Source organism: Sparus aurata, chromosome 9 (genome assembly GCF_900880675.1).
Source record: "Sparus aurata chromosome 9, fSpaAur1.1, whole genome shotgun sequence".
Taxonomy (NCBI): Eukaryota; Metazoa; Chordata; class Actinopteri; order Spariformes; family Sparidae; genus Sparus; species Sparus aurata.
This window is the reverse complement of record NC_044195.1, coordinates 27,885,121-27,899,706: the sequence shown is the minus strand read 5'-3', so window position 1 is coordinate 27,899,706 and position 14,586 is coordinate 27,885,121. Positions and strand designations below refer to the sequence as shown.

The 14,586-nt window shown below is 39.6% G+C and overlaps 1 protein-coding gene across 1 annotated transcript in view; it reads left to right on the top strand.

The window, feature by feature from the left end:
* The window catches only part of LOC115588715 (polycystic kidney disease protein 1-like 2), a 41,674-nt gene that overhangs the window by 4,318 nt on the left and 22,770 nt on the right, over window positions 1-14,586 (top strand). Inside the window, exons 4-12 of the mRNA XM_030429489.1 lie at window positions 2,020-2,130; window positions 3,187-3,334; window positions 4,466-4,695; window positions 4,827-5,017; window positions 6,749-6,965; window positions 12,292-13,261; window positions 13,302-13,402; window positions 13,531-13,673; window positions 13,751-13,936. Coding sequence (XP_030285349.1) covers window positions 2,020-2,130; window positions 3,187-3,334; window positions 4,466-4,695; window positions 4,827-5,017; window positions 6,749-6,965; window positions 12,292-13,261; window positions 13,302-13,402; window positions 13,531-13,673; window positions 13,751-13,936 — 2,297 coding nt within the window. The remainder of the gene's footprint in view (window positions 1-2,019; window positions 2,131-3,186; window positions 3,335-4,465; window positions 4,696-4,826; window positions 5,018-6,748; window positions 6,966-12,291; window positions 13,262-13,301; window positions 13,403-13,530; window positions 13,674-13,750; window positions 13,937-14,586) is intronic.

Below are 14,586 nucleotides of genomic sequence, written 5' to 3'. Positions count from 1 at the left end.
TTGTCTCACACATTACCAGCAGAGAATGTTTGTGCCCTAGGACATAAGGCGGAATAAAAAAAGCACACAGTAAAAGCTTAAAAGCTTAATAGCCTTAAAGATACAACAATGATTTCCATCCATTTTCTAGTAAATATTGACTCATGCATTAAACTGATAGCAAAAGCAAACTGTTCATGTATTTATTTTACAAACTTGCTCATCTGGTTTAGGTTCTTGAGGCACTGCAGCCTTTCCCAGCAAACATTTGATAGCTGGGACCTTTAATAACGCTCTTCGTTTGTTTGCCACTGAGCTAACACACACAGAAAGATAATTAAATATTAAATATTCCCTGGAACAAATCTGACCTTGCATTGGATAAAGTCAAACATTAACTTTATGAATTTCAATTACATAAATCTTATGTAAAGTATATTCATTAATGCAGTATTTCCATCATGTTGAGTTGAATTAAATAACATTTAAAAGTAATGCATGGCGTATGGATTGTCAGGGTGTTGTCAGGGCCTTAAGAGTGTAAAAAAAACCAATTGTCTGATTTAAAGTTTAACAGATTATAAATTCAATTTTGCACCCTCAGCATTAATCTGCCTTTAATTGGATGAGGTATCTAGTCAGCCATGTTATTTGTGGATCTCTGCTAACTTGCAAATTGCTGATCTTCCCAATTCCCTACATGACAGGTTTAACCCTGAGAGCTAATGCCCTTAGCGATAGTCTTATAAACTTTTATGCACTTGAAATACACAAAACAATTGTTAATAGGTGTGTCTAAACAAACGCTTTAAAAGGCTGTGCATGCTTCGTCTACATTAAGTTAACATTTCACAAGGCTTCATTGACTCTAACTGACCCTTAATAATACCCACTTTTTTTAACCACACTTCTATTAGACTGTGAATTGTTCTTTATTTCAACCCTTGATCACATATTCCAGCTTCAGTACCTACGCCCCAAACAAAATGCTTAATGTTAATGGGAATGTAGGCTGTATTTTGTCAACAAGACAATTCCCTCATAGTACTTTTATACCTGCAAATCAAATGTCTGACTAAAGGAACTTCCTGTCCCTTATTTCAGAATCACTTTGTGTGGTAGTGAACGAAGAGAGACAAATCATTTCGAAATGAAATGTGGCATGAACTTCCCGTATGATGAATGTTCATTTCAAGGATACATTTTCAACAAGAGAAAGTCGCAGTGTGTCATAAATCTAATGAAATATAACACAACACAGTGCACCAAAACACGTAACTAAAACAATGTAGACCTGGTTTCATTAGTCCTCTCCTTTCACACGACTGCAGTTGTCAATATGACCAGATTTATTGTGATCCTCCTTATTTAGTACCTTTTCGCCCCTGAGTTGGCGGTTTAACACAAAACTCGATGACATTTTACTTTAATTACAACAAACTGTGAGTCAAATCAAACAAGATTAAAAAAAATTATTTGTCCCTCTCCATCCATTATCATACAAAGTTTTCTAAAATAAGGTCCCGTGGGGCAAACCGGAAGAGGCGTGACTTCGGCTCTCAATAGTAAGCTCTCATCACTCTTCGTTGTAACATAACATTTACAAACACAGGCCTTGTTTTTGAAATGGAGAAGATGTATCAGCGGCTTTGTTTCAGGTGTTCGAGCAGGTCTTTATGGTAGTTGCAGCTTTGTAGTTTCAGCTGCTCATCCTGTCTGCATATCAAAGCGTCCTTGGACAGGAAACTAAAGATGAGCAGCCTAGGGCCTCTGTGTGAGTGTGTGTGGGTTTAATGTGAAGTGTTTTTGTTCTGAGCTCATGATGAGACCTTCACACAAGTGCAATTAACAGTATTCACGATAAACACGAAATGTTGATCCCTCTCTGAGGTGTTATTTGTAGGATAATTAGTTAAATAACAGCATAAGTCTTTCTAGAAAAAAAACTTTCCATAGTCATTCAGCTGTAATTGCTCTTCCAACTCATTATCATTGCTGTGGGTTGTCAGTAGCTGATTATGCTCTCCATGGGTTTCTCAGCTCACTGCCATGGTCGTCAGGTCTGCCAGATCACTGAAGTTGTGCACACCTTTGGTGAACCCTGTCCTCAGCTGGGGAGCTACCTGTCTTTGGACTACCACTGCAGAGAAGGTGGGTCACTCGAATATAATCCATCTCTATTATTAGGGTTAGGGTTAGGGTTAATGTTTCAATCGGGAATCACACTTTCTGCATCCAGTCGGAGACGAGCAGAAACTTTTTTGGCCTCAGTAACTGGCGAGCTAGTGTCAATCCACCGTATGTGACATGCTTCACAGACTTGGCGTTGTATTTTTAAAGAGTCTGCATAGTTTAAGAACGTTAAACCACAGCACATAAATGTTGTTGGAAGAAAGAGAGCTATCACAGGACATGGAGCCGATTGGGTTTAATTTGGTAATCAACACCAACACCAGCATAGAAACACAACAGGTAACTCAGGATATGGTCCTCACAAACTCAAGGTTTGATGTGCAAACCATACCAGACACAGGTAGAAATGAAATAAGGGCCCACTGATTGTGAAATTGTGGGCTGATACCAATACTGGTGATTAAAATGACAATTTGGCCAAGTAGCCGACACTGGTGTTTATGTGTTGTTGTTTTGTTTTTGTTGTAATATCCACCCTTTAGTCCCAGGCAAAAAATTCATCTTCATTATAAAAGAATAACTGAACTGATAATTTCACAAAACACTTAACATTTTTCAGAAAAACACAACATTTCACAGAAATGTACGTAATTACAACACTGTTGTGTTTTGACCGTCAGGGCCTCCATGCTCGTCACTTGACTTGACTTGAATGAGTTGTCTGTGTTCTTTTTATGTTGTCACGATAGTTTCTTAGACCAGATGGCCTGAGTCATATGTCTGCTGTGTAGTGTATCATAGTTGATGACACCTCATTTTGTCCTGCCTGGCACAAGAAATTCCTGACTTGTTCTTAGGCATCGACCGAGCACAGAGACTTGTTCCTTGAACAACTGTAACCATGGTAAAGCGAAGAGGATTGATGTTGTCAGTGCTGCTAGGTGGAACTCTTTTCTGGACACAAGATCATCGTTTACAATCTTGTTCCAAGAAGCTGGTCTGTCTTACTGTCTTTGTTCGGTTTGTTGCAGGCACTTTGCCTCACCTCTGCTCATTTCTCCCCCCCCCTCCCAGGACTCACACTGTCAGTGAGCGCTATGGCTGCCGTTTCTGATGACGTCAGCATCAGTGTGAACAGGCTCTTAGATTTGCCGTGGGGAGAGCTTCATTGCAAGCTGAATACGGGAGATGGTCACATTATTTCTCTGCACAGTCCAGAGGGGTGAGTAGTGTCTTGTGCAGACCGACTGACTGACTGTGTCTGACTAATTGGATTCAAAATAAGAATAAACATTTTTAATTGACATGCCACTGAATTTTCATTATGGGAAATACTGCAGTGTTTCCCGTAATGAAAATTGAAAAATGAAAATTGTGTTTCTGACAGGTGTAACTCAAGATATCTCAGCCTATTTGTTTAAGTTCCCTATCTTTATAGGGATGGAATAGTAAACCATTATAATGCACCTTTAAACTCACATAAATGCTCTGGAAGTTCAGACAAGAAAAACTTGGAAAAACAACTGAATTGCAAATGCTGCTACAAAGGTTATTTTACACTGCCCATTAAAAGTTTACAGTTTTACTCCTACACTTACTCTACAGGTAGAACACATCCTTCTCCAAATATTTTCCCTTGGAGGGCCAAGGCTAAAATGTAATGGTGGAGCATCAGCCAAAAGCAAGAACCTTTTGTTTTGTACAGTTAAGATGCTAAATGGTTTTATACCGAAGCACTGAATGAGAAAAAAAATCTATATCTGTCTATATAATAGGTGATCTATTTACTCTGAAGTCTAAACTAAAAAGATTTGTGAGGATAATCTTTTTTCAGCCAGCTCTCAGGGCTTCCGTAGAACTAGGATCCTGCACAAATTGTCACTCTGCCCGCCATGCTCAGATTCAGAAAAATAACTGGTAATATGGGATCCTACATTCTGTCCCACAAAATAAAAACAGAATTAGCAGTGATATATGTCTTAATATTTACTCATTTTTATTTTTGTGCTCATCTGGCCGGCCAAATCTAGCCTCATGGTGTGCCAGCATCTGCCTGTGAGCCAGACCGGCATTATTATGTTTAGTGCAGAGAATAAAAGCTCACAAGAGAGCTAATAAATAAAAAGTACAGTCCAGTAAAATAACAAACAACAATTATATCTTTATTTGACCCTTTTGATCAACCCATAAATTAGACCAAAATCTCTTATTATTAATGTGAATACAGCTCCACTTTAGAAGGGAAGAAGATGTTTCAACTCGTGTGCAACACATTTTTAAAATACATACTTTTTCTCCACAGAGGAACGTGATGTGCTCTTTGCTAACTGATTCTACACATGTTTCTTCTCAGGTTGGAGAGCGGAGTGGTGCATAAATATTCTCACCCGGGCTCATTTGTTGTGGAAGTTGAATGCACCGGCAGTGACTCACACATTACAGCTCAGAAAATAATAGACATTCAAGAGCCCATCAGAAATTTTGGTGTCATCACATGCTATGCTGGGAAACTGTCCTTTCATGCAGCCAACTGCAAAGCTCTTTACAAAGAGCTATTTCAGATTCAAATGGAAGTAAATGCAGGTGAGAGGACCGTAATAGACCATAATGCTTCCTGTCCACTGCTTGGAAGCGTCGGGTTATGGTGTTTGTTATTTATTCTTTTTCTAACAGTTTAAACTGTTAAAATATATTTGTCTGTTTACTTCCGACAGGGACAAATGTGACCTACAGAATCGAGAGCGATGAAATGTTGTTGCCCGTTTTGTCTGTTGTCAGAGGAAACGTTCCCCAGAACATCACAGTGACTCCACAAATGGTGGAGCAGCTTGGGCCCGGCTGCCACCAGCTGATCATTTACGCATCGAACATGGTCACGTTCCCCGAAATGTCTACAAATCTGCAGGTGAATCAACATTAATCGAATAAACATGTTGTTGTTCCCTATCAATAAAACTGAAACAAGCGGCATGGTGTGCCTTTCCATCATGTTTTTATATGAGTGTGATGGAGGAGTATGAAATATAAGATTTAGGGAGATGAATCTCAAGTGATAACTTATAAGTTTACCTATAGTTTTTTTTTTATTTAAGGTTTAATAAAATAAACATCTATACGTATATTTTGGATTCTTTTCTTTCCTCTTGTCTAAAAGAAAACATGTTTGTTCAAAATCCCATCAATGACCAGTGCACAAAATAACATTTTCACCTGCACTGTGCCTCCTTAAACTTGAGATTTTGATTGAGTTGATTGAGGAGTAAAGCCGCTCTAAATTAAAGAAATTAAATGTAACCTTTATTCGAGGAGTCCCATCACCTCATTAGTGGCAACAGCACAGTGGATCCATCACCCGCCTCTGAGCTGATGCCTCGGCTAATCAGTGCCACAGTTTTTAAATGTTTAATCAATCAAGGTAGACTTCAGGTATCTTTAATGCTGCATCCAGTTTTTATAATTAATAGATAAACGATGTACAGACACGCTCATTTGCGAGAAGAGGGAAATAAAGACATTGGTCACAAAAAAATTACCAATAATAAAGAAATGATCAATAACTCTTTGCAACAAGACATACATAATAGATTATTCTTTATTGTGTTTGAGCATTGATATATTGTTGATACATATATTACCGTTTTTTGTGGTTGCCCAATTGTGAAGCCTTATCCTTCAGTACACTAGACTAACAACTATTTATTACCAACATACTATTTATTCTGGAGAGTCTTGTTTTATTAGAGAGCCCTCTAGCAGCAGGAGTTGCATATGGTAGGTTTAAAAGTTGAGCTCCCACAGTGGATGTTTCCCACAGAATCAGACTTTAATTGTGGTGGTGGCTGTCCAGCTGGGGTGCCATAGAGCATGCACACTCGAGCCCTCTGTCGACCGAGTCGACTAATTTCCGGATCAGTGCCGTGCAAACTTGAATGAGGATCAAATAATTTAATCAGGCGCCTTTTCCTAGACTTTCTAAATTGCTCAAATGTTGACAGTAAAACGAGTCATTTCCCCGGACTGAGGCTTTTGTTACCATTTAACAGATGTGTCTTTCACAAATGTCAGCTTTTGGAAAAAGTCCCCAGTGCATCACATGACAATGTAATTACACGACTTGGCCACGACAAAACTGGCTTCAAGACCTGGGGCTCTTTGTGGATGCTTGATCTCGACAATGAGGCCAGCCGTCTACTTTGCAGAGGAAGTTAAGGTCAAGCCAACTGCGTTAAACGGTCCTCCTTCTCTTCTTCATTGGTTTTACCAGCGGATTGAGAACCACACCACCATCCACTGTATCCGAGTATATAACATCATGCTGTTCACCTACAGGTGCACCGTCTTGAATGAGAGACACACACAAAGCTCCAAAAATAGAAAATCAATATGTGGCGGCCAATGTTGATACTGCCACAAATGTGGGAAACACTGCAAGCTATTACTCATTCTATGATGAGATGACTGTAGAATGTGGCCTGTGAAATAATGTTATAGTAATAGTAATGATAGAGTTTATTTCTATAGAACTTGTTTAAACCAGCCTTACGAAGTGCTTTACACATAAAACATGTTGTTATACTCCTGACCTGAGAGGGAAATGTATGTGTTTCTCTGTATTGTAATTCTTCACGTATTGCAGGTTTGTGTGTTGGAGAAAGTATCCGGTCTTCAGGCCTCTGTGGTGACAGGGAAGGACGACTGTCTAGCCTCTACAGATATAACTGTCAGTGTTTCACTTGAAAGAGGAGCACCTGTGCTGCTGCTTTTCTCCTTGACTGGAGACGATAACTCATTCACTGAGACCAGAAAGATGAATACAAGGAAGGATGTTTTTCATATTGGACATCGGATACATGGTATGTAAAACTGGAGCCTACACAGTATATGAGTTAAAACAATGATTTCTGAAACACTTACACTCAACACAATGTAATCCTCCTGTTTAATCCTCTGAAACTGTGTTTAACAGCAAATGTTTGTTTTTTTCAACTTGAAATTTTATAACTTTTCCTAAAGTGACCCTAACATTAGAAAAAATGGAAATATTGCCTTTATTCATATGAAGCTGTAAACCACAACCACAAAGATTGCCTTTGGGTCATTTTTGACCCAGCAGTTAAAATCACCATCACAGAGTCAGTTACAAACCACAAAACATGCGCGGGCAAACACACACACACACACACACACAAACACACACAGTGCTGATTGATTTCAGACTGAACTAAAACCTTCTCATGCAGGTGTTCCGTCACCTTTCCATGACCCCATACACAACTTTCAAAGATCAGATTTCGAACAGTTTCGGACACGACCATCAAAGTGTCATTTACATTAGTGTTGCTGCATTTGTGATACATTCTTGGGCTATACAAGTACTATTTCTTGATGAAGAAAATTAAAAATGTTGTTTACCACCTTCGCAGTACCTTAACAAATAATAATAATAAAAATCTACTTTAGTAAAGAAACATGTGACAGCTGTGTTGAAAAAATGAGTGGTGTCAGCTGAATGAATGTAGAATGTCTTTCTGCACTGTAAAAAGGGAAAACTCTGATGTTCACACAGTTTCTGATGGATGACAGGTTGTTTCTTCATGCAAAATAGATCTGGCATTTAAAATGAAATTAAATTGCTTTATTTTAGATATTTATCTTTTCTATTTAATTTTGGACCTGGAGGACAAGGGAAGTATACAGAATGTGAAGACAACAGGAGGGTTAAGAAGATTACGTCATTGCATTTCTTAAGTCTCAGCTGTGCATGTGTGCAGGTTGTGTTGATGTGAGCTTGATTTCGCAGGATCTGTGCAAGTGAAACTCAAGGCGTGGAACGTTTTCTCCTCTTCAGAAGTGGATATGTTTGCTTTCTGCAGCAGGGATTCAGCTGCTAAAGCGGTAAAATATTTCCATTTCCATTAAACATCAATGGTATTTTTAACTAACCACCACCAGCTCCAGGGTTTGAGTTATCTGAGCTTCATGGGGGTCTCTAAAATAATTTACTCGAAGATAGGCATATAGGATTATAGCTGAATAGTTTGTGCTCCGAGAGAGAGCAGACGTTAATTCAGACCTGGCATCAAACGTGTCTCGACTGACCGGATCTGCCAGTATGCAAATATTTTTACACAAAGTAAAAAATATCTTCATGTAGAACATTTGCCGAATAAACACCAAGGCCTGACTTGTTAAGAATGCTGTATTTCTCAAAGTGTATGCAGATTCTCCGAATGCAACAAGTCTCAAAACTGAGCGTTTAATTTATAGTGGTTGTAAAATTTCACGTTTACCATCAATAGGTTTATTCTCATCAGCTTTTCCCATCCGACAATGTGTACTGTATTATTTATAAATCCTTCTTTTTATTTTTCATTTTCAGACGAAGAAACATATCAGAGTTGCCAGATCTTCATTGAGAATCGAAGCAAAACCTTCAGAGTCAGTAGACAAAAAAGAAAAAATCGAGCTTTCAATGCATGACAAGGACAATCTAAACGACGATAACAAACGATACCAGTGGTCATGCAGTAAGAACTGTGTTTTTTTTTTACCGTTTTTTATTTCAAGGTTAAGAAATGTATAATGAGTAGCGTAGTCAAAGTAACCTATTTAAATATTTAGCTGTTGATTGTCTGAGTTGCAAATCCCACCACCACAGTTAGATTTGCGATGCGTGTCAAGCTATCCATCATCATCGTCATCTTTTAACTGTTCATTTTTATCATTTCTGTCAAATTTTTGACCAGTTATGTAAAGAACAATCACCATTTTTCATGAATACGTCAACCTTGTTTTTCAATAGATGCCAAGTCATTTGACCCATTGACTCAAAATCAGAGCCAAAATGTCTTCCTGTACTGATGTGACACACTTGTCTTTATTTGATTTTTTAATTCATACCTTTATAGGCTAATTTAAATACAAACACTTTACTGTTAATGGCTTCAATAGAACAGTCTAATGGAGAAAGCTAAGCGAGCTAAAAGGAGCTCCATGTGGGAACATTTTCTCCAGAAAGGCAATAAAGTCAAATAGAAGTTACAAAGTCGGAATAGTTTAGTAGTACTACTGGAACTATGCCTCCATGTCTTAGGATGTCTTGCAGCCGTAGATCACCTCGCTGCTGGGACTCCCTACAAACTTGGTATTTTGTCCTTTTAAATACCTGAAAACGTTGGACACAAACTCTGGTCGTCGACTCAAGTCATATGCAGAACCCACTCAGCCATCTCATCACAATATTATGCAGGCAATTGAGCATTTTTATACTATATCACTTAAAGACCCACCTTTCCAAAGGGTCGTCCGACAGGAAACTTCTCATAAAACCACACAAACAGGCAAAATATCACCTTTGGATATGCACATGGATGAGGTCAAATCCACAAATTATTGACAAAGAACGTGCAGTCAGCGCATTGGCTGAGGCAGTCACTGGAGTTGAGGGTGAGGTATTCAAAGAGTTATTCCGGTAACCTCACCTTGAGCCTAGGTATGTCATAACATCGAGGGCTCCTGTGACCAGACATGTAGAAAAGCACTTAGAGAAGACGAAAAATAAACTAAGAGTCAAGATGACCAGGGCAGACAAGCCAACATTAATCCTGAAAAGCGAATGCTGGAAAGGTTCACAAACAAAAATTTACGTCCCCGCGACCTGAAACTTCAGCTGTGCTAACTGGGGGATACAGTCCAGCGTGCTTCTTTCTCCAGTGCTGCGACAAAACTGAGTGTGAAAACAAGTCGTAGTTATGCTCCTCACTCAGAACCTCTCCATCTGGCACATTAATGGGAGTTCGCGTTGAAGACACCAAAACTAACTGAAGCTGAAATCCTTACCCCAAACAAATGTAGTGTTAACTGTGCTGCCTTATGTTTGAACAGATGGTAGCTAGGCTAAGATTGGACAACCGTGTCATTAAGTAAGCCTGGGAGATAACACAAAAGCAATACACACCAGTGATAGACAAGTTGTGTATAGCAATGAGAAAAACAGTTCGATAAAATGTTAAAATAAAATGTTCGATGGTTTCACATGTAAGCATTAAATGCAAACAGATGGAAAGCACATAACAAATGTGCCTGGGCTCATGAAACAGTCTGATCCCCATGATAAGGGAGTGTGCCATGATTTGTGTTTGTTGTTAACAAAATTTCTGAACACAGTAACATGAGTATCTGTTTCACTAACTGAGCATTAATCTTAAAAGTTCTGGGAGACAATCATTATCGCAGTAGTATAATGATTTTCCTTGTTTATTCACAGCGAACCCCTGTAAATGCCAATTTAGTTCTGACGGACTGAAATACGAAATAAGGAAAGACTGCGTACCAACACCATTTGCATTTAATAAGTATCATTTCAAAGTGATAAACAAAGCTGACAATAATGTGGACGACTCTGCATCCATATGCATCACTCTCACTCCTAAGAAGATGTCAAAGGCAAGGTAGGCTACTGATCACTAAGAGCACTAACACAATATTCTCATTAGTATTGTTTAGACCTATCTGACTGAGTATTTCAGGTGTAACTGTCATTTTCCTGCAACAAAAGCTGTCATAAGCATTGGCCTCATTTAAGCCAACTTCCCGTCCATTTTGCAGGCAGCGATCCCATGTAGGGATGAAGTATTTTTGTAGGCTCACCCGGAAGTTAGCATCACCCTGGTTCCCTCGACAAAAAGCCTATGGGATTTTTTTTTTATTGGATTTTGGACTTTCGCCAAAAATTATCTTTATGGCAGACACAAGTTTTTGATACTTACTTGTTTTCTTCAGCAAGATAATATTCCCAGATGGACACCACTTTTCAGATTTTTGAAGCATAAATGAAATCGCTAGAAGTAAAAAGCTATTATTAGGCTATAAACAGACTACTATGCGGTCGTATGATTTAAACGTCACCATCACTAAGCTTCTTACAACACAACTACTATACACGTTTTTCTGTGAATTGATCAATCTACAAGTAAGAGTTAAAATAGTTTGTGACCAAAGTCAGCCTGTGTACACGGACAAGTAGTAAGAGTCTTGGCCAATGATGTTTAATGTCCGTGACAATTTCCAAGTCTCATTTTTCAGACACTTACGCTCTATAATACAATTGTGGGGCATTTATAAGATGTACTTCATGCTGTAGAATAAATTAATATCTTACGCCTGTGTAAACCACAGGCCTTTTCTCAGTCATTTAACAAAAAAACATATTCTATTATGGCTGGGTTTCTTTAGTAGTTTACAGCTGTGTCGCAAATTAATAAACAGCTATTGCCAGCCGGTGTAATGATATTGTTGAGTTAAAAATAAAAATACGGAGGAAAATTAAATTATTATGACTATAACACAGTCATTATCTATTTCTTATAACAGACAGCTGAATTAATATATAAAAATAATTTCAGTGTTTGACTGCTGTGTTTTACTTTTCATTACCACTATCACCACGAATCTCCTGTCCTGCATTTCACCTGTTCTGATCCGGTCACCCTCACCTATCATACATTACCAGAACAAGCTAAGAACTTAATAAAATGAAATTAAACTAATTGCTTATTAGTCATTGGGTATGGCATAAGTAGTTTGTAGTTTATCTGTAGATCATTTTACAGGACAGCTTTTTTTTGAGATGTAAACATTCTAGCTTTGTGTTAACCAAATGATCTATGTATCTGTTATGCTACAGCATTACTTGTACTGACGGCTGTGACCCAGTACAGGTAACAAAGGATGCAAAATTGAAAGTTACTTGTGATGATGATGATTGTGAAGACCATGTGTGGTATGTTGACGACCAAAGACTGAATAGCCAGTGGCCGGTAAGTCGTAATCGACTGTGAATTATTTGGAAGTGAAAGAACAGTAAAACTGCTCTAAAACGAGAAAACTCCTCACTGCACATTGACTTAAGTTGTATATTGATTTATTTACAGAGTGAGACAAGGAGCTGCTATCAAGCTGCAGAGACAAGGCCACTTGAATTGAAACAGAATGGGGGGCAGAGATACAGTGTAAGTCGTTCCACTCTTGCATTGGCCTTTACAAGAGGTCGGGATGTCAAAGTGGTGGTGACATTTGATGGTACGTATACATGAGTCCGTTTTTTGACTATTTAATAGAGCTTAATAATGTAGCCCCAAACTAAAATAAACTAAACATTTTTTTTTTTTTTACACACAGAAAACGATGATGACCCTCGTTACATAGATTTCACCATAAGGACATCATCAACAAGAGAGACTTCAGCTCCGACCACAAATAACCCAGTTACGGCTGGTACGATACCAACCAGTGCTGGTCCTGCTACCACAGCCCCTCCCACTACCACAGCTCCTCCCACTACCACTGCTCCTCCCACTACCACTGCCCCTCCCACTACCACAGCTCCTCGCATTACCAATGCCCCCCCCCACTACCACAGCTCCTCCCACTACCACGGCTCCTCAAACAACCTCTGCTCCTCCCACTACCACAGCTTCTCAAGCAACCACAGCTCCTCCAGCAACCACAGCTCCTCCCACTACCACAGCTCCTCCAGCAACCACTGCTCCTCCCACTACCACAGCTCCTCCAGCAACCACAGCTCCTCCTACTACCACTGCTCCTCAAGTAACCACTGCTCCTCCCACTACCACTGCTCCTCCAGCAACCACAGCTCCTTCTTCTACCACTGCTCCTCAAGTAACCACTGCTCCTCCCACTACCACAGCTCCTCCTACTACCACAGCTCCTCAAGCAACCACAGCTCCTCCAGCAACCACTGCTCCTCCCACTACCACTGCTCCTCCAGCAACCACTGCTCCTCCCACTACCACTGTTCCTCCAGCAACCACTGCTCCTCCTACTACCACAGCTCCTCAAGCAACCACAGCTCCTCCCACTACCACAGCTCCTCAAGCAACCACAGCTCCTCCCACTACCACTGCTCCTCCAGCAACCACTGCTCCTCCAGCAACCACAGCTCCTCCTACTACCACAGCTCCTCAAGCAACCACAGCTCCTCCAGCAACCGCTGCTCCTCCCACTACCGCTGCTCCTCCAGCAACCACTGCTCCTCCAGCAACCACAGCTCCTCCTACTACCACTGCTCCTCAAACAACCGCTGCTCCTCCCATTACCACTTCTGTTACCACCATCTCTGCCACGATCGGTGATACAACCACCAACAATTTTGATGAACTCGCGTGTAGCATATCACCACAGTTTGGGACAGTCTTGGATGCTTTCAATATAATTTGCAATATGGAAAATCCTTGTTCTACCTGTGATTATTGTTTTAAGACTCACGAGGGTAAGTAGTCTTGGTTGGCAAACATGTCTAGGATGAATTTATCTATGTTTAAAAAAAAAAATCACATATCTCTAGGTTATTGTAGGTTATCTATTATTCACATTTTTATGTGTTTGAAAATTGATCAGGTAAGCATCTGCGTTGCAGTAAGAACAATGAAGTGAAGTCTATCTTCCTTCCTCTTGGAGACAGCAGTTCCAACTACAACATGATTATCAAAGCCACTGCAAAAAGTGGCAACTTTGAAGCTAGCACCACTATAACTACACAGGTTTGTAGAAATAAAAACATGGCCATCTAACAGAACAAGACATACACTACAATGAGAAAATGGCCTTTTGTCATCAGGTGCGGGATACCCCAGAGGACTCCAGCTCTTCAGTGGATGATCTTAACAATGCAGTGAAGAATGCTGAAGATCAGCTAAAGGAAGAAGGTCTACTGTCAGGCTCAACAATGGCACAAATCGTAACATCTGTTTCTGAAAAACTGAACGGTCAATCAGATGAATCAACAAAAGCTGAGAGGCAAGAGGTAATCGGCACTCACAGACCGTAGTTATAGATCACGGAAGTTGGATTGGAAATTGACTTCCAAAAATGTCTCATTACATATACATTACATACATCAAAAATGTCACGACTTATCCACACTAATCCCAATAATGATCTTTAAATGATTTGACATTTTAGGACTTTTGGATTGTTTCCACATTGTATATGGAAACGAGTCAACCTAAAGTCCATTAATTATGAATTATTCTCCATGATATCTGATGTGCCTGCAAAACTCCGCTCCGTAATATTTTGGAATTTGCCTCAAGGATGTACAAAAAAATGGAACTTTTGCGGTTTTGGAGATAGTGTGCTAGCTTAGCTAACGGGCTGCTGATTAGTTAACACTGTTGGTCCTGATCTTCTCCCTGTGGTCAGGGACCGAATAAGCCTTTCATCTCATGGCTAGACAGGAAAAAAAGAAGGGGAAAAAAAGCATTTCCTTGCATTGGACACTAGAGGCAATATCCGTATATATTTACGGATCTACGGACACCAGTCATACAAGTATGTGGAAACTAGACAGTGATGGTTTACATTTTTAATTAACTGCTCAACACTGAATATAAAGGCATGATACAGTGTCCTCCACTGTTCAGGATTTGAGTATGAAGTCCATGCCCTAACAAC